Genomic DNA, 20,218 nt, shown 5'->3' on the forward strand with positions numbered 1-20,218 from the left:
TTATAGAGGCTTTTCCATGTATTCCTGTTTGGTCCCTGGGTGTTAGATGACTGGTCACCTCTCCCCGGCTACCGGAGACTGTTCACTCCACCCTGGCTGCTGGCCAACCGGGTAGACAGTCAGAACATCATGCGTTCACCGCTGGTCATTGTTCTGACTCAAATGTTTCAATTAAATTGAATAATACTTTGTTGTCACTTGTACCTAGGTACAGTGAAATTATTTGTTTTTTGCATACAAGCCAGTAAAATCATTACAGCAGACTTCCCCTAGGTAGCGTAAAAAAGAGTCGCGATGTACTGGCACCGGTAAAGTTTCAAAAGTTCTTAGTACAGTCTTATCTTCTCGCAGCGGCGAACCAGGCCAGTCACCGCACGTGGCTGCAGGCGACCCCCCCCCCCCCCCCCCCCCTGCCAGGTCCCTCTTTGTTCACAGGTTATAGGAGTAGAATTAGGCCATCCGGCCCCTACTCCGACATTCAATCATGGCTGATCTCTGTCACCTAATCCCATTTTCCTGCCTTCTCCCCATAACCCTTGACACCCATTCTAATCAAGAACTTGTCTAACTCTGCCTTAAAAATATCCACTGACTTGGCCTCCACGGCACTCTGTGACAATGAGTTCCACAGATAAACTACCCTCTGACTAAAGAAGTTTCATCTCACCTTCTTTCTAAAAGAGCACCATGTAGGCTATTCTGAGGCTATGGCCTTTGTTCCCCGCAGCTCCCATGCCGGGTCCCTCTTTGATTTAGACAGCTCCCTGCTGGGTCCATCTTTGTCCTAAAGGCCCCCCCACCGGCCAGGTCCCTCTTTGATTTCGGCGGCCCCCCACTGGGTTGCTCCTGGGTACCGCCACTCATCCCTGCAGCCTGTACTATCCCAGTTGTCTTCTACTATTACACCACTAATGAATACACTATTGGTGTGCTTCCAGCCTGCTGATCACTGCGATGGGTCATATCAAGCTGACCGACTTCGGACTCTCACGGATCGGACTCATGAGCCTAACAACAAATCTCTACGAGGATCATTTTGAGAGAGATACCCGGGAGTTCATCGACAAACAGGTACGGACAGGGATGGGAATGAGATCAGAGTGCAGCACAGGTAAAGTCAGTCGATTTTCAATCAATTTTATTTGTATAGCACATTTAAAAACAACTCACGTTGACCAAAGTGCTGTACATCAGTGCAGGTACTAACGTGCTACACACAATGGACACAGACTTAACAATACATACATAAACTGTTTACAGCGCCCCCTCAAAAATGCTAGGGAGTAGAAATAGGTTGGTGTAGAAATTGGTGGAAGAGAGGTTGGTTTGTGTGATGGTCTGGGCTGTATCCACAATTCTCTGCAGTTTCTTGCGATCTTGGATGAGAGCTAGACGGGAACTGTCTCTCGCGATTTCTTCACGTATTCCTAACAAAGGCAAAGCATAACAACCGCACACGTTGAGAAAGAAGCACCAGCAGTTCCCTTTAGTGTGAAGAAATCTCATCAGTTCCTGCTGAAAAGCCCCTTGGTTCTGTTATTAGTAATCCTGGGCACTAAAACCACAGCAGTTCAACAATGTAACATCATGAGGGAAATAGATAGGGTGAATGCATAGAGACATGTGGGTCATCTTACGGCTGCAGAACGTAACGTTGAAGAGATACACCGGGTGTCTGCTCTGCATGGAACATCGGTAACTGTGAGTAAGTACAAAACGTAGCAGTCGCACCTCACTGCAGTAGCTCACAGTGGACGCTGCAGAATTATTTGGCGTGCATGGGAATAGGATCAGAGCTAATCACAGCAAGACCCATGTCTCTAGATACCGAAGTGATGTGTGACGATGAGTCCATTCCTGGTGTTATGCAGTCACAGAGAGCCATATCGCACGAAGATAGGCCCTTCAGCCCAACTTGCCCATGCCGACCGAGCTGCCCCATGCCCACATAGTCCACCTGCCAGTGTTTGACCCATGTTGACATAACATTAACCGAACAATTAATGGTATAAATATTGAACAACCACCCCCCTCCCCCAACACTCCTTCTCCTCCCCTCCCTATTCCCTGTGTCCCGCACAATGCAGACCCATTTCCACACTATCCTGCCCCCCCATACCCCTGCTTCCTGTACTCTTCCACCTACATCCCTACCCCTGTCTGCAGACTTTGCACGCCTTCTCTATTGTCTTCCTTTCATCTCTGGATTTTGATAAATTCTCTGGCTTCGGTAAATTGTAAATTGTCCCCCAGTGCATAGGGTTAGTGTTCAGGGTCTGTCTCACTTTGGTGATTTTTCAGCGGACTACAGGCGACTGTCAAGTTCGCGGCACTTCCTGAGAAACCGGGAACTGGAACGGCGAGTGTAAGAGTGGATCACACACACACACACGCACGCACACACAGGCACACACGCACACACACACACACACACACACACACACACACACACACACACACATATGCACGTACACAACACACACACACACATACACACACACACACACAGGCACACACACACATACACACACACACACACACACACACACATATGCATGCACACACACACACACACACACACATATATACACACACACACACACACACACATACACACACACACACACACACACACACACACACACACACACACACACACACACACACACACACACACACACACACACACAGGCACGCACACACACGCACACACACACACACACACGCACACACACACACACACACACACACACACACACACACACAAACATTAATCAGCCACAGATACACAGCTGTGAAGTTCGGCGGGGCATTTAACGTTACAGGTCGGTTTTTCCTTGGTTCTGAAAACTCGTGCTTACGTTTTTTCCCCCCCCACTGAAACAATGAAAATGCCCGGTCAGCAAAGGCGATTAACTAAAACTACTTACAACTACCTCGACTACATATAACTACATGGCGACCCCATGACAACTGCACCCACCAACACAAAAGTACCGATTTCTTCCATGGTGAATTTTTGGTCGCAGAAAAATTTTCAAAATGTTGAAACATTTGTGGCAACCATACTGAGGCCGCGACTAGTTCCCAGAATGCGGGAACTCCTCGCGACCATGAAGGAGTCTCAGCTGAAACCACCAGCGAACATGTGGCGATTGCAGAGTCTCCTGCACTCGCCCAAAAAGTCGCCTAAGTGGGACAGGCCCTTTAGTGTGCGGGGATGTACATCTAAATTAAACTAACGATGAGAGATGTGTACAGGGCTACCGATGTCAAACTGACTGAGGAAGCCTAACAACAGACTGAGACTATAATGACTGGTTACAAAGAAGAAGGTTCACACGATCGTTTTCAAAGAGGAAAAGCGGTGTGGAGTATGTAAGCAACCTGTGGTTAGAGAATATAATGACATAATCGCCAGTTGAATCCACACCCTTTGTTTTGAAGCAACTGATGTCCGGTATATATTGTTATTATTTCGAACCTTCAGCGTTCCCAGCATAGACCAAAGCGTATCCACGGAACATTTCAGTGATAGTTCACTTGGGCAGCTTACAACCCAGTGGTACAAATTTTGATTTCCCTTTCCATCCCTCCCCCATCCGAGTTGTCCCAGCTTTAAAGTCGTCTTAGGTAAACAAAAGTGCTGGAGAAACTCAGTGGGTGAGGCAGCATCTACGGAGCGAAGGAAATGGGCAACGTTTCGGGCCGAAACCCTTCTTCAGACCCTAATTCCTTCGCTCCATGGCGTATTTCCTTCGCTCCATAGATGCTGCCGCACCCGGGGAGTTTCTCCAGCAGTTTTGTCTCCCTTTGATTTTCCAGCATCTCCAGTTCCTTCTTAAACTCAAAGTCACCTTGTTGAGTCTCATTGTTTTGTGCTAATTTTCACCTAGCACACAGCTAACAATGGCCAGTTTCCTTCATCATTGTTGCTTTTTTGCATATCTTTCATTCATTAATTATATATCTCTCGTTGCCCTCTCCCCTGACTCGTAGTCTGAAGAAGGGTCTCAACCCGAAACGTCGCCCTTTTCCTTTTCTCCAGAGATGCAGTCTGACCCGCTGAGTTACTCCAGCTTTTTGTGTCCATATCTTCGGTTTAAACCAGCATCTGCAATTCCTTCCTATACGTGTAAAGAGTAGCGTTGGTGTGCCGGTGAGGTTAGAGTGAGGGGGGGGATCAGAGTGTGAGCTTTCAGCTGTTGCTGGGCTCAGAGCTTTGTTGTGCCGCACTAATTCAATGACCTGATTCATTGTTGGCGAGAACCATTGGGCAGTGACGCAAGAAACTGCAGATGCTGGAATCGGGACCGAAACACAAAGTGCTGAAGGAACTCGGCAGGTCAGGCAGCGTCTGTGGAGGGAATGGTTAGACGACGGCTCAAGTCAGGAGCGTTAGTCATAAGTTCTAGGAGCAGAATTAGGCTATCAGGTCTACTCCGCCATCCGATCCATCTTTCCGTCTCAACCCCATTCTCCTGCCTTTTCCCCATAACCCCTGACACCTGTACTAATCAAGAATCTGTCAATGTCCGCCTTAAAAATATCCATTGACAGCCTTCATAGAGTTGTACGGCATGGCAACAGGCCCTTCGGCCCACTGGAACATGCTGACCAAGGTGTCCCATCTTTGCTAGTCCCACCTTCCCGTGTTTGGCCCGTGTCCCTATCAACCTTTTTTTATCTATGTACCTGTCCAAATGTCATTTGAATGTTGTAATAGTATCTGCCTCAACTACCTTCGCTGGCAGCTCGTTCCATATGCCCACCACCCTCTGTGTGGAAACATTTGCCCCACGGGATCCTATTAAATCTTTTCTCTCTCACCTTAAACCTATGATCTCTGGTTCTTGATTCCTCTACTCTAGGTAAAAGATTCTATGCATTCACTATCTATTCCCCTCATATTCTTATACATGATCTACAAGATCACCTCGCAGCCTCCTGCAGTCCAAGGAGTAAAGTCCCTTCTTCAAACTCATCCCTCCACAGATGCTGCCTGACCCACCGAGTTCCTCCAGCAATAGATAGACACAAAGTGCTGGAGTCACTCAGCGGGTCAGGCTGCATCTCTGGAGAAAAAGGATGGGTGACGTTTCGGGTTGGAGCGGCTGAGCCTTCTTCAGCCACTGAGTTACTCCAGCACTTTGTCTACCTTTGGTGTCAACCGGCATCTGCAGTTCTTCATTTCTGCGAGCTTCTCCAGCACTTGTTCAACTGTTGGGGGAAGTGTCTGATCAGCACATGTTCTTGCTTCTGACAGGTTTGCGGGACCCCCGAATATATCGCCCCTGAAGTCATTCTCCGGCAGGGATATGGCAAACCGGTAGACTGGTGGGCCATGGGGGTCATTCTCTACGAGTTTCTGGTTGGCTGCGCTCCGTTCTTCGGCGAGACTCCGGAAGAACTCTTCGGGCAGGTGGTCAGCGGTGAGTTCCGGGGATCTGATGGCCGGGAGGAGTCCAAGGGAGGGAGCGCGCGCAGCTTTCACCAGAGCTTCGTGCCGGGGCTGGAAGCACCTTCCTGCTAAAGTAACACAATGATGCAGTAGACCAGGGAGGGGGGTAGACAACAGAGCGAGGTGGCACAACGTGTGAGCACCAGTTACCCTGGGGTAGTGAGTGTGAGCGCAGGGTCACTCTGTACACTGAGTGTGAGCACAGATCATAAACCAAAAACCCAGAATCACCCTGGCCGTGAGTGTGAATACAGAATCACTCTGGGGCAGTGGGTGTGAACACAGAATCACTGGGGCAGTGAGTGTGAACACAGAATCACTCTGGCGGTGAGTGTGAGCACGACATCACTGGGGTAGTGAGTGTGAGCACACAATCACTCCGGCTGAGCAAGTGTGAGCACCGATAATAAAACTGAGATCTAGAATGAATCTGGGACAGTGGGCGTGAACACAGAATCACTCTAAACAGTGAGTGTGAACACACATTCATGCTGGGAGAGTGAGTGTGAGTACATGATCACACTGGATAGTGAAAGAGCATGGGGTCACTGGGATAGTGAGTGTGAGGACAGAATAACTCTGGGACAGTGAGTGTGAGCACAGAATGGCTCGGGGTAGTGAGTGTGAGCACAGTTCACTTGGGTAGCGAGTGTGACCGTGGGGTATGACCACTAGGACCTGATCTCACCGTTATCCTTGCACGCGGCGGTTGCAGGGCTGGAGGTCGGGACAAACGAGGTGTGTTGTGTTCCAGATGAAATAATATGGCCCTGTGAGGACGAGGCGCTCCCTCCAGAGGCCCAGGACCTCATCAGTCGTCTCCTGAGGCAGAATCCACGCGACCGTCTGGGCACTGGTAAGATCGCAACCTTCGATGCCCACGGAGGCTCCGACCAGTTGTCCCTCTCTCGGTGGGGGCAGTGGGTGCATGAGAGAATGAAGTAAGGACTCAGAAGGGTCTCGACCCACTTGTAACACATGACAATAAACTAAACTAAACTAATCTACAGTTTAAGGTAGACACAAAAAGCTGGAGTAACTCAGCGGGTGAGGCAGCATCTCTGGAGAGAAGGAATGGGCGACGTTTCTGAAGAAGGGTCTCGGCCCGAAATGTCGCCAATTCCTTCTCTCCAGAGATGCTGCCTCACCCGCTGAGTTACTCCAGCTTTTTGTGTCTACCTTCGATTTTATCCAGTATCTGCAGTCCTTTCTTACACATAATCGAAAGTTTAGTTTATTGTCACGTGAACGGAGGTACAGTAAAAAAGCTTTTGCTGCGTGCTAACCAGTCAGCGGAAAGACTATAATCGAAGATAGACACAAACAGCTGGAGTAACTCAGCGGGACAGGCAGCATCTCTGGAGAGAAGGAATGGGTGATGTTACTATCCCCAGTTACTCTAGCGTTTTGTGTCTATCTTCGAAGTAAGAAATGACACTGATCACAATAGACAATAGGTGCAGGAGTAGGCCATTCGGCCCTTCGAGCCAGCACCGCCATTGAATGTGATCATGGCTGATCATCCCCAATCAGTACCCCGTTCCTGCCTTTTCCCCATATCCCCTGACTCCGCTACTTTTAAGAGCCCTATCTAGCTCTCTCTTGAAAGCATCCAGAGAACCTGCCTCCGCTGCCCTCTGAGGCAGATAATTCCACAGACTCACCACTCTCTGTGAGAAAAAGTGTTTTCTTGTCTCTGTTCTAAATGGCTTACTCCATATTCTTAAACTGTGGCCCCGGTTCTGGACTCCCCCAACATGTTTCCTGCCTCTAGTGTATCCAAGCCCTTAACAATCTTGTATGTTTCAATGAGATCACGTCTCATCCTTCTAAACTCCAGAGTGTTCCTGCCTTACATGTGATCTCCCTCTCACTGCCTCCTCTGCTCTCTCACACAATGCCTTCTTGCAGTTCCTAAAAATAACATCTCAGAACACTGTCTACCCGTCCATCAATGTTAGTGTTTACTTTCATTTAGTGTAGTTCAGAGATACAGCTCAGAAACAGATCCTTCGGCCCAACAACTCCGCGCTTACCAGCGATCACCCAGTACACTAACACTAGGGATAATTTACAATTCTGCAAAGCCTCCAAACCTGTACGTCTTTGGAGTGTGGGTGGGAACTGGAGCTCTTGGAGAAAACCCACGCAGGTCACAGGGAGGGAGAACGTACAAACTCCGAACAGACAGCACCCGTAATTAGGATCCAACCTGGATCTTTGACGTTGTAAGCCAGCAACTCTAGCGCACCGACACTGTGCCGCCCAGCTCAGTTCCGGTTAGTTGGATTTGATCCAGCCTTTAATAAAACAGGCTGGTTTTTCTCGAACTAACTGACTCTGCAGACTTAATTATTATGTTACTGAATAATGATTCCAGCAAGTCTCCCAGAATCTAGTTACAACCTCAGAAAGCAAGTTAGACCGAATTTCTCCCCCCCCCCGTCCCTCTCTCTCTCCCCCCTCCCTCTCCCTCTCCTCTCTCCTCTCCCACTGACATCTCCGTTTGCCGAATCTTCAAGGGAGCTCTCTCATTCTTACTGAATCTCTGTACTCTCTCTCCCCAATCAAAGGGGCGAATCTGAAGTCATGAATCTGAATCTAACTGACTCTGCAGACGAATTATTATGTTACTGAATGATTGATACCGAGTGGATGGGCCGAATGGTCTAATTCTACTCCTATAAACTTATGATCACCCTTACTAATCAAGAATCTGTTCATCTCCACCTTAAAAATACCCAATGACTTGGGCTCCACAGTCGTCTGTGGCGATAAATTCCACAGATTTACCCCACTCTGACTATAGAGGTAGAATTAAGGTTGTGCAGGTTGATAAAAACCATAGTTGTAGGAAAGTATCTATCTGTTGCTAAGCCTGGTGGTGTGTGTGGCTTCACGCTCCTGCACCTCCGGCCTGATAGTAGGATGGAGGAGGAGGCATGCCCTGGGTGGTGGAGGGCCTTGGTGATAGATGCCACATTGCGTGCGGTGTTGGACAATGCAAGGCTGTGGGTCCCGGGAACTGACTGCGTGCATGCTGCACCGTGTGGCTGCAAGCCTCTCCGTGCCGCGCTGGGTGTGAAGTGTGCGTTCATTTTCTGGTGTGCAGGTGGAGCTCTTGAGGTGAAACAGCACGGTTTCTTCACCCGGCTTGACTGGAACGGGTTGCTGCGTCAGAAGGCAGAATTCATCCCTCAGCTCGAGTCCGACGAAGACACCAGCTACTTCGACAGTGAGTTCAGAATCGGCCACAAACCCCCCCTCTGGTGTCAAACTGGGCGAGGAACTGTCACCGCTCCTCGATCCAACCTTTGATTCATTGGAGGGTACGGCGTGGAAATAGGCCCTTCAGCCCATTGAGTCCAGGCCCACCGTCGATCACTCGTACACACTAGTTCAATGTTATCCCACTTTCACATCCACTCCCTGCACGCTAGGGGCAATTTACAAAGGCCAATTAGTCTACAAACCTGTGCGTCTTTGGCATGTGGGAGGAAACAGAAGGAAACCCACGCGGTCACAGGGAAAACACGCAAACTCCAGACAGACAGCACCCGATGTCAGGATCAAATCCGGTCTCTGATTCTGTGGGGCAGTGACTCGGCCAACTATGTGTCACTGTGCTGCCACTGGCCACCCAAGATCTAATTTTGAATCCCGGTTTCCAAAGGTGTGAGACCGTGGGTCTGCTTTGTGTCCACATTAATCCCAGCATCTCTGCCGTAATGAATCCCAGAGCCTTTGTTGTGATTACCCTGTAGCGGTTAATCTTAGTGTTCGCCATCCAGAGATTAGGCCCAGTGATCATGCTTCTTCCGTACGTGGGGCTAAAATCCAAGCCAGCTCTGTGGGCCTCTGAGAACCTTCTTCCCTGTACACCCGCAGCTCGCTCGGAGAGGTACCAGCACTTGGAATCCGAGGAGGAAGACGACACCAATGATGAGGAATCGTCTCAGGAGATCCGACAGTTCTCGTCCTGTTCGCACCGGTTCAGCATGGTAAGGCTTTAAGAATAAGGAGTAAGCCATTTAGAACGGAGACGAGGAAACACTTTTTCTCACAGAGAGTGATGAGTCTGTGGAATTCTCTGCCTCAGAGGGCGGTGGAGGCAGGTTCTCTGGATGCTTTCAAGAGAGCTAGATAGGGCTCTTAAAAATAGCGGAGTCGGGGGTGATAGGGAGAAGGCAGGAACGGGGTACTGACTGGGGATGATCAGCCATGGTCACATTGAATGGCGGTGCTGGCTCGAAGGGCCGAATGGCCTACTCCTGCACCTATTGTCTATTGTCTATTGGCACGGGGAGAACGGTGGCGTGGGGAGGGAGGTGGGGACGGAGGAGCATGGCGCCGTTGGCAACAGAGCAGCACACTGTCAGTGTAGCTCATTGTCACAGTGGAGGGGCAGTGCAAGAGCTGGTAGATGGGTGAGGGGAGCACTGCACCACCAGAGGGCGACAGAGCGACAGTACTGAGTGAGCGCACCTCACCTACCAAACATGGCTCGTGACTGGTGATATGCGGGTACGACACCCTCTCGCGGGGGCGGAAAACCCGGGGGGGCCAGAGGGGACACGTCCCCCCCCATGTTTTGAGAGGTGGGTGACATTTCCCCCCCCCCCCCCCCCCAAGTTTTTGTCATCCCGAATTTAAAATCGCCGTTTTTAGCGCTGGATTGAGCCTCCGAAGCCTCGTGCGTGTGTGTGAGTGTGCGCATGCGCCCGTGGCCGCCAAAAAATGGTGTCCCCCGTCCCCTCCATGTTTTGACAGTGAGTTCCGCTCTTGCCCTCTCGTGATGCTGGGCGACGGCAGTGACATCGCGCGGGTGACTGGGAGCTGTTGCTCGCTGCCATTGCCCGGCATCACGCGAGAGTGTCGTACTGCACATCGCCAGCCCGGGGAAAGATCAAAATTCAAAATTTCGCAAAAGTATGGTTTGTACTGAATGTGCGTCGCTTTTCCACCATCGTAAAGTCGGAATATATCATAAGTCGAAGCGTCGTAAGTCGGGTAGCATCTGTAGTGAGGGAGCACTGCCCTGTAGTGAGGGGCAACAGCATTGAAGGAGCACTGCCATGTGGGACGGGCTCACTGAGGGAGCACCGCGCTGATGGGAGATCAAGGCATTTACTTCGGAACTGCAGGTGCTGATTTACAACAAAAAAAGACACAACAACAGAAGGTGGACAAAAGTGCTGGAGAAACTCAGCGGGTGCAGCAGCATCTAAGGAGCGAAGGCAATAGGCAACGTTTCGGGCCGAAACCCTTCTTCGTTGGGCACCCCCTTTCTTCACCTAAATGTGGATTAATTGATCATTAATTGTCCATTGTGCGAAACGGTTTAATGCGCAGTGACGTGTTCTGATTCATTGGTTCTAATTTGTTTTATCCTCGTAGTTCTGCATGTTTAAATCTTCAAATCTATTGCAGGTTTATGGCAGCTCTGAGCATTTGGCAGCTTCTCTGCCGGTGAGCCATGACCAGGCCGATGCCAAAGAGGAAGTCCAGGAGCGAGTGTATCAGGGCAGCCCAAAGCACTCGGACTGCACAAGCTCCAGGTAAGAGTACAGCTGCAGCCCCGTCTCCAGGAGCTAGTGACTAGATGGAAAAGAATGGCCATGTTCTCCCCAGTGTTCTGCTAGGGGAAATCAGTAACCAAATGCTCTACAGCCAAAAGTTATGAGTGTATTATTGTCATGTGTCCCAACACAGAACAATTAAATTGTTACTCGTGGCCCTGTCCCACAGTACGAGTTCATTCCAAGAGCTCTCCCAAGTTTGCCCTGATTCGAACTCGGAGATTTACGGTAATGGCCACTCGTCGGTACTCGGGGCTCTCATGGACATTTTTCATCATGTTGAAAAATCTTCACGATTCCTCCCGAGCTTACCTGCCGCTAGCGAGTCTTCCCGAGGACCTGCCGTTAGCGTTACGAGCCGCTAAGAGACGGCCCCGAGCTCCGACGTACCCGCTACGTTCATTCTCCGTGCTTACCACGAGTTTGATTTTTTTTTTTTTAAACTTGGGAGAGCTCTTGGAATGAACTCGTACCGTGGGACGGGGTCATAACAGCAGCACAACCTATATGTAAATTGTAAAAACCCATAATAGACTACAAAAAATGAGTATATTCAGTACATTCCTATCCCCGGGTGCTCGGGTTTCCACTATGAAGATGCACAGGTTTGTAGGTTAATTGGCTTTGGTAAAAAATGTCCCTTGTATTTATGGTAGTGCTAATGTAGGGGGATTGCTGTTGGGCTCAGACTCGGTGGGCTGTATCCATGCTGTATCTCTAGACTAGTAAAAACTAAACTAATGCGCATCCTTTAATTCTTGTTGCACGGCAATGAAAGCTGGTAGACAAAAATGCTGGAGAAACTCAGCGGGTGCAGCAGCATCTATGGAGCAAAGGAAATAGGCAACGTTTTGTCCCGAAACGTTGCCTATTTCCTTCGCTCCATAGATGCTGCTGCACCCGCTCAGTTTCTCAGCATTTTTGTCTACCTTCGATTTTCCAGCATCTGCAGTTTCTTCTTAAACAAACTGTATGAAAGCTGGCTCGGCTTACGGAAACTTTACACTGGCACCAGCTCTGTGGGGTGGATGTATACACTGTCGGCAATAGCTAGTGCGGGAATGTGTACAGTTCAATTCTTGCTGATAATGAGTCGCAGCGGTGTGAAAGAGATGGCACGGTGCTTTGAGTCAAATAATCTTTTTTCTCACTAATAGATTAATAAGTTATAGGAGCAGAATGAGGCTATTTGGACCTTCAAGTCTACTCCGCCATTCAATCAGGGCTGATCTCTCTTTCCCTCTCAACCCTATTCTCCCGCCTCCCTCCCCCCCCTTCCATTACCCCTGACACCCGTAATGTCAGAGATAGCGTGTGATTTGTGCAGAGTTGTACGAATAGTAACCTGTGGCTTTTCCTTTTCACAGCCTGAGGTCTGGAGCATCTTCGGCCACCTCCCACTCGGACCGAGCTGAGAGCCCCATCCACGGCCCCTGCGGCTCCGACACTGTGCCCTGGTTTGCATTCTCCACAGAGGACGAGAGCGAGCTCTGTGCTCTCAGCCAGCGAGCGCCGGGCCCAGACGGGCAGCAGGCAGCGGAGGCACCGTCGTACATGGAGCTAAACCGACCAAGAGCAAGGACATACTCAGGTGAGTGACTGGTGCAGGATACTGCGTTAGTGCAGTGAGACCACATATGGAGTAGGGTGTGCAGTTTTGGTCTCCAAATTTGAGGAAGGACATTCTTGCCGTAGAGGGAGTGCAGCATAGGTTCATGAGGTTAATTCCCGGGGTGGCGGGACTGTCGTATGTTGATAGAATGGAGCGGCTGGGCTTGTATACTCTGGAATTTAGAAGGATGAGGGAGGATTCTCTTGAGGGTTTGGACACGCGAGAGGCAGTAAACATGGTCCCGATGTTGGGGGAGTCCAGAACCAGGGGCCACAGTTTAAGAATGAGGGGTAGGCCATTTAGAACTGAGATGAAGAAAAACTGTTGTGGAATTGTGGAATCTCTGCCTCAGAAGGCAGTGGTGGCTGATTCACTGGATGCATTCAAAGGAAAGTTAGATAGAGCTCTTAGGGCTAGCGTAATCAAAGGATATGGGGAGAAGGCAGGAACAGGGTACTGAGTGTGGATGATCAGCCATGATCACAGTGAGTGCTGGCTTGAAGGGCCGAATGCACCTATTGTCTATTGCATGTTTGGTCACACTGCAATGGTTGCGTTATAAAGTAGCTTTCCAACAATGCTGCATTGCTGCCCTTCCGACAGAACAGCATTTGTTAGTATTGCACCCCAGTCCTCCCTGCTACACCTCCAGCAGTGCAGCAATCCCTCACTATTACTGGAATGGGAAAAGCTATGACCTTTTTTTAACATCGCCACTTTAAAGCACCGCGGTGCAGTAGCGCAGCTGATAGAGCTGCTGCCTCACAGCGCCAGAGACTTACGTTCGATCCTGACCACCTTGTGCTGTCTTTGTGCAGTTTGCACCTTCTCACTGTGACTGTGTAGGTGCTTTCCAGGTGCTCTGGTTTCCTCCCACATCCCAAAGGCATGCGGGATTACAGGCTAATTTGCCTCCGCAAATTCCCCAAAGTGTATAGACAATAGACAATAGGTGCAGGAGTAGGCCATTCGGCCCTTCGAGCCAGCACCGCCATTCATTGTGATCATGGCTGATCATCCCCAATCAGTACCCCGTTCCTGCCTTCTCCCCATATCCCCTGACTCCACTATTCTTAAGAGCCCTATCTAGCTCTCTCGTGTAGGGAATGGATGCAAAAGAAGGGGTAACATGGAACTAGTGAGACCGAGTGATCGATGGTCTGCATGGACCCGGTGGGCCAAAGGGCCCATTTCCATGCTGTACCACTAAACTAAAAACTAAACTGGTGTTAGAGTTATATAGAAATATTCATTATTCAACTGGATTCACCACCGGACAATCACAATCACTGGACTCCAAATAATCTTTCTGGGCAGTTCAGACCCAACACGTTTACAAATGAGCATAATCTCTGAAAGGGTCCTCGTATCTCAGACTCACAGGGAACTGAATTAGCAGATAATCATCAAAAATGCTCCCTGCATCTACGTGACTTCCTTAACAGTAATTATTTTTAATACTATAGATGCAATAATAAATAACGTAGCAATCTATGCCCCTCACACTTTGCTGTTTAGAGTCATGGAGTGATACAGTGTGGAAACGGGCCTTTCGGCCCAACATGCCCACACTGGCCAACTTGTCCCAGCTACCCTAGAGCCACCTACCCGCATTTGGTCCATTTCCCTCCAAATCTGTTCTATCCACGTACCTCTGACTGGAAAAAGGCCCTTTGGCCCACCAAGCCCGCGCCGACCAGCGATCCCCACACATCAACACTACTCTACACACACTAGGGACAATTTAACATTTTTACATAGCCAATTAACCTCCAAACCTGTACGTCTTTGGAGTGTGGGAGGAAACCGAAGATCTTGCAGAAAATCCATGCAGCTCATGGGGAGAACGTACAACCTCCGTACAGACGACACCCGTAGTCGGAATCGAATCTGGGCCTCTGGCGCTGTAAGGCAGCAGCTCTGCCGCTGCGCCACCGTGCTGCCCGCAGGTATCGGAGATAAATCGTCCGAGCCCTATGACGTTTCTGTAGGAGCTCCTCAATGCCTGTAATCCAGGCGGCATTCCGGTAAACCTCCTCCCCATCCTCTCCAAAAGCTCCACATCTTCCCTGCAAAGAGGTGACATAGAAGCATAGAAATGGGTGCAGGAGTAGGCCATTCGGCCCTTCGAGCCTGCACTGCCATTCAATATGATCATGGCTCGGGATGATCAGCCTGGTGACACAATATAGTTCAGTTCAGTTTTATTTGTCATATGTAGGTTAACGCAGGATCAACAGTACAATGTGTTTGACGAGACAACGGGTCACCTCAGCAATGATATTACTCCAAAGGTCTGTACTTTCTTGCAACAAAACAGAAATCCCAACGCAGTGGGCGAGTGGCCATTATATATTTCAGATATTTGTCGACTGCTGATAATTTATTGTGGACAGAGTTCACGAGCTGCCGTGGGTGGATTGTTTTTTTGCAGACGTGCTTGCCAGCAACATTAACCTCATGCGCGTACGCAGCAACAGCGTGGATCACAGAAGCTCCACTCCAAAGGGCCGTCTCCCTGCTCACAAACTCGACGATCCCTCCGGCACTTCAGAGAACAGGCTGTCTCCGGGCCGCTCCTTTCCCAAGTCGGCGTCCAGCGGAGCCCTCTCCATCCTCATCTCACCTGGTACGTTGGGGTTTGCTTCCGGCCGGTGTGGAAGTTCAGATCGGTTCAGCTTAGTTTATTGTCACGTGTGCTGAGGTACGGTGAAAGGCCTTTTGTTGCGTGCTATGCAGTCAGCGGAAAGAGTACACATAGAAACATAGAAACATAGAAATTAGGTGCAGGAGTAGGCCATTCGGCCCTTCGAGCCTGCACCACCATTCAATATGATCATGGCTGATCATCCAACTCAGTATCCCGTACCTGCCTTCTCTCCATACCCCCTGATCCCCTTAGCCACAAGGGCCACATCTAACTCCCTCTTAAATATAGCCAATGAACTGGCCTCAACTACCCTCTGTGGCAGAGAGTTCCAGAGATTCACCACTCTCTGCGTGAAAAAAGTTCTTCTCATCTCGGTTTTAAAGGATTTCCCTTTTATCCTTAAGCTGTGACCCCTTGTCCTGGACTTCCCTAACATCGGGAACAATCTTCCTGCATCTAGCCTGTCCAACCCCTTAAGAATTTTGTAAGTTTCTATAAGATCCCCTCTCAATCTTCTAAATTCTAGAGAGTATAAACCTGATTGCAATCGAGCCGCCCACAGTGTACAGATACATGATAAAGGGAATATACATGAGAAAGTCCAGTAAAGTCTCCAGTGAGGTAGAGGGTCTCCAATGAGGTAGTTAGTAGTTGTTGGTAGGATGGTTCAGTTGCCTGACCCAACTTTGTACTTCCTGTTCAAGAAAGAACTGCAGATGCTGGAAAATCGAAGGTAGACAAAAATGCTGGAGGAACTCAGCGGGTGCGGCAGCATCTATGGAGCGAAGGAAATAGGCAACGCCTATTTCCTTCGCTCCATAGATGCTGCCGCACCCGCTGAGTTTCTCCAGCATTTTTGTCTCCCTTGCACTTCCTACCCTTCCTTCTGTCCACTTCCACCTATACCCCGCCCTCTGGCTTCACCTTTCACTCCTCTTCTCTCCTTCCCTGACACCTTATGGTCCCCTTTTCATCTCTAGCCTTTGTCCACCTGCCTGCCAAACAAACCCCAAACCCCCTTCACCTGTAAGACACAAAGTGCTGGAGTAACTCCGCGGGTCAGGCAGCATCTCCGGATAGATGATGTTTCGGGTCGGGCCCTTACCTCGGACTCACTCATCTGTATCCGCCTATCGCTTTCCAGCGTTTGACCTGCCCCGACCTCTCTCCCCAATGGTCCCAATCCAAAACGTCACCTATCCATTTCCTGCCCCCGACTCGGTGAATTACGTCAGCACTTTGTATGTTTTTTTTCTAAGCCAGCATCTGCAGTTCCTTGCATCTCTCTCTTAACTTTGTACAGACTCGTGTGTGTGTGTGTGTGTGTGTGTGTGTGCGCCTGTGTGTGTGTGTGCGCCTGTGTGTGTGTGTGTGTGTGCGCGCCTGTGTGTGTGTGTGGCCTGTGTGTGTGCGCGCCTGTGTGTGTGTGAGGGCGTGTGTGTGTGTGTGCGCGCCTGTGTGTGTGTGTGCGCGCCTGTGTGTGTGTGTGCGCGCCTGTGTGTGTGTGTGTGTGTGTGCGCGCGTGTGTGTGTGTGTGTGTGTGTGTGTGTGTGTGTGTGTGTGTGTGTGTGTGTGTGCGCGCGTGTGTGTGTGTGTGCGCCTGTGTGTGTGTGTGCCTGTGTGTGTGTGTGCGCCTGTGTGTGTGTGCGCCTGTGTGTGTGTGTGCCTGTGTGTGTGTGTGCGCCTGTGCGTGTGTGTGACCCTGGGACTCTGTGGGATTGTGTGACTGTCACTGTGTCGTTACAGTCGTTTCATACATAACACTGTCTGCAGATCCGCTGGCTGGTGAGCAGGCAACTGTACCTCTATACACGCGACAATAAACTAGACTGAAATGTGTCTGGGACGATTCACTACGTGGATGTTAACACTCTGGTCTCTTTCCTTGTTTTAGACCTAGTCCGTGGGCCCCTGGTCGGTGCAATTTCTCAACACTCCCTGTCACCAAACTCATCGTCCAGGGATTCCTCTCCAAGCCGCGACCATTCACTGAACATCACGAGTCTGCGGCCTCCGATAATCATCCACAGTTCTGGAAAGAAGTTTGGTTTCACGTTGCGGGCAATCCCGGTCTACGTGGGAGACAGCGATGTGTATACCGTGCATCATATGGTCTGGGTAGGTTTGATCTGCTTTATGGGCAGCACGGTGGCGCGCAGTGGTAGAGCAGTGCCAGAGAGCCGGGTTCGATCCTGACCACGGGTGCCGTCTGTACGGAGTTTGTAATGCCACTGTCCCACTTTTTAGGCGACTGCAGGCGACTACGCTGTTACCACGTGGTCGCCGGGGTGTCGCCTCCTCAGTCGCCCAAAGAGTCGTACCTTTTTTCTGGTCGCCACTGGATTTTGAAATGTTCAAAACTTTTCGGCGACAGTCAGTGCCCCTGGGCTTGACACCAACGATCGTAGCCTGACTGACGTAGGTGTTGTCGTAGGTTGTCGCCAGGATGACGTAGGCTGTCGCGGTGCTGACTTTGGTGAATTCCATTGGTGACACTACCTATGTCAACCTTCATCAACCCGCGACAGGTACCGGCGATTGAATTGTGTTAGCTTGTCGTAGCGTGTCGTGGGTGGACGTGGGTTGTCGAAGGAGTGGTCGTAGGTGGACGTCCTAATGGTAGCTTGACGTCGACTAGGAGGTAGGTTGTTGTAGACGTCGTCGTAGGGGGAGGGGTCCAGTCGCCGGTTTTGCGGCGACCTGCTACGACTATGACAGTCGCCGAAAAAATCGCCTAAGTGGGACAGGCCCATTCCTTCTCCCCGTGACCTACCTGGGTTTTCTCCGAGACCTTCAGTTTCCTCCCACACTCCAAAGACGTACAGGTTTGTCGGTTAATTGGCTTGGTATTAATATAAATTGTCCCTGGTGTGTGTAGGAGAGTGTTGATGTGCGGGGATCGCTGGTCGGCACGGAATCGGTGGGCCGAAGGGCCTGTTTCCGCACTGTATCTCTGAACTAAACTAAAGTGGGTCCTGGGCCTGGAGCATTCTCTATATGTGATTTAACAAAGAACTCGGGAAAACTCTCAACTCTTTAGAGAGAGGAAGCTGCCATCGTGGAACAGGCTGTACTCTGGGCAGCATGGGAACGTTACTTGGAAAGATTATTGATAAACTTCAAAGGCAGGAACAGAGGCTGAGGGGGACCCTGTCAGCTGCAGGCAATAAGTCAATCAGAGCAACAGAGGCACAAGAGGGAGGGAACAACATTACTGAAGGTGCAAACAGCTTTGGTCAGGAGCCGGTGGGGCAGGTTTAGTTTAGTTTAGTTTAGTTTAAAGACACAACGTGGAAACCAAAGATCCTACAACGAGCAAGATAGATCGCTCGACGAAAAAGACGTAGTACGGTCATGGGCAGATTCACGGGTAATTTTCGGCCCCATTTCCGTAACCAGCTTCCGTCTCCGCACCAAAGATCCCGTAGAGGAGCAAAGATACTAGTGCGGAGACGGAAGCCGGTTACGGAAACATCCTCGTTAAAAAAAAAGTTATTTGGTAAAAATCTTCTCCTCATTTTCAGAATTATAATTTATTAACACAAACTGTTCCCCCGCAACGTTGATTACACTGCGAGTCGGGTCGGGTCGGGTTACTGAAATGGATGAAAAAAAGCCCCGCTCCGTTGCGTACTCCACGTCAGCCCATTGCATTTAGAAGGAGTGGTCTATCTTGCTCCGCTATAGGATCTTTGGTGGAAACAGGCCCTTCAACACACTGGGTCCACACCGACCACTGATCTCCCCTCCACACGAGTTCTATGTTATCCCACTTTCTTATCCACTCGCTGCACTTTAGAGGCAACTTTACTGAGGACCATTAACCTACAAACCCGCACGTCTTTGGGATGTGGGAGGAAACTGAGGAGGGTCCACGCTACGGTGACAAGGAGAACGTGCGATCTCCACGCCGGCAGGCAGGACCCCGCCCGGGTCAGGATCAAACTTGGGCCTTTGGCGTTGAAGTGAATAAACTAAACTGAACCTGTGCTTTGCTGCAGAGCGTGGAGGAAGGAAGCCCGGCACACGAGGCAGGCCTGAGTGCCGGAGACCTCGTCACCCACATCAACGGTGAATCGGTGATGGGACTGGTTCACACCGAGGTGGTGGAGATCCTGCTGAAGGTAGGGTCATTGCGACGGGCCGCATGCCCTGTGCAGTCAATATCCTCCTCCTTCCCTGCCACATCCCTACCTCCTCCCCTTCCTGCTACTTCAGTCCCTCATCATTCTGTATCCCAGCACAGAAAAAGGCCCTTCGGCCCATCGCATCCATGCTAACCTTTTTGTCCAGCTACAGTAATCCCATTTAGAGTCATACAATGTGGGAACGTTTGGCCCAACTTGCCCACACCAGACAACATGTCCCAGCTACACTAATCCCATTGTCTACATTTGGCCCATATCCCTCTAAATCTGTCCTATCCATGTACCTGTCTAATTGTTTCTTAAACGCTGTGATACTCCTTGCTTCAACAACTTCCTCTGGCAGCTCGTTCCAAACACCCACCACCCTTTCTGTGAAAAAGTTACCCCTCAGATTCCCATTAAATCTTTTCCCCTTCACCTTAAACCAGATTCCAGACTGCAATCTGAAGAAGGCTCTCAATCCAAATCTTAGCCTATCACTGTCCTCCAGGGATGTTGCCTGACCCGCTGAGTGACTCCAGCACTTTGAGTCTTTTGTAAAGTTGTAACATTATGTCCCAATTTTTATAATTTGTGCCTCCACCTACGGTATGAAGGCAAGCATTCCACATGCCTTCCTCATCAGCCTATGTTGCCACTTTCAGGGAACATTAGTCTTGAAGCCCTGAGTCCCTCAGTTCATCTACATTCTTTAGTGCCCCAGTATAACTTAATACGTCTTATCTCTATTTGCCTTTCCAAAGTCATGGACCACTGGCATGTGTCGGT

General features: G+C 50.0%; 1 protein-coding gene across 4 annotated transcripts in view; it reads left to right on the forward strand.

Annotated features, from left to right (window-relative positions):
• The window catches only part of LOC129711095 (microtubule-associated serine/threonine-protein kinase 3-like), a 76,923-nt gene that overhangs the window by 51,652 nt on the left and 5,053 nt on the right, over positions 1 to 20,218 (forward strand). For all 4 annotated transcript variants that reach the window (XM_055658484.1, XM_055658485.1, XM_055658487.1 and 1 more), the window contains 10 exons: positions 939 to 1,071; positions 5,267 to 5,432; positions 6,216 to 6,317; positions 8,574 to 8,696; positions 9,350 to 9,462; positions 10,892 to 11,019; positions 12,408 to 12,631; positions 15,087 to 15,281; positions 17,197 to 17,420; positions 19,304 to 19,426. In XM_055658484.1, coding sequence (XP_055514459.1) covers positions 939 to 1,071; positions 5,267 to 5,432; positions 6,216 to 6,317; positions 8,574 to 8,696; positions 9,350 to 9,462; positions 10,892 to 11,019; positions 12,408 to 12,631; positions 15,087 to 15,281; positions 17,197 to 17,420; positions 19,304 to 19,426 — 1,531 coding nt within the window. The remainder of the gene's footprint in view (positions 1 to 938; positions 1,072 to 5,266; positions 5,433 to 6,215; positions 6,318 to 8,573; positions 8,697 to 9,349; positions 9,463 to 10,891; positions 11,020 to 12,407; positions 12,632 to 15,086; positions 15,282 to 17,196; positions 17,421 to 19,303; positions 19,427 to 20,218) is intronic.

This window comes from Leucoraja erinacea, chromosome 29 (assembly GCF_028641065.1).
Source record: "Leucoraja erinacea ecotype New England chromosome 29, Leri_hhj_1, whole genome shotgun sequence".
NCBI lineage: Eukaryota > Metazoa > Chordata > Chondrichthyes > Rajiformes > Rajidae > Leucoraja > Leucoraja erinaceus.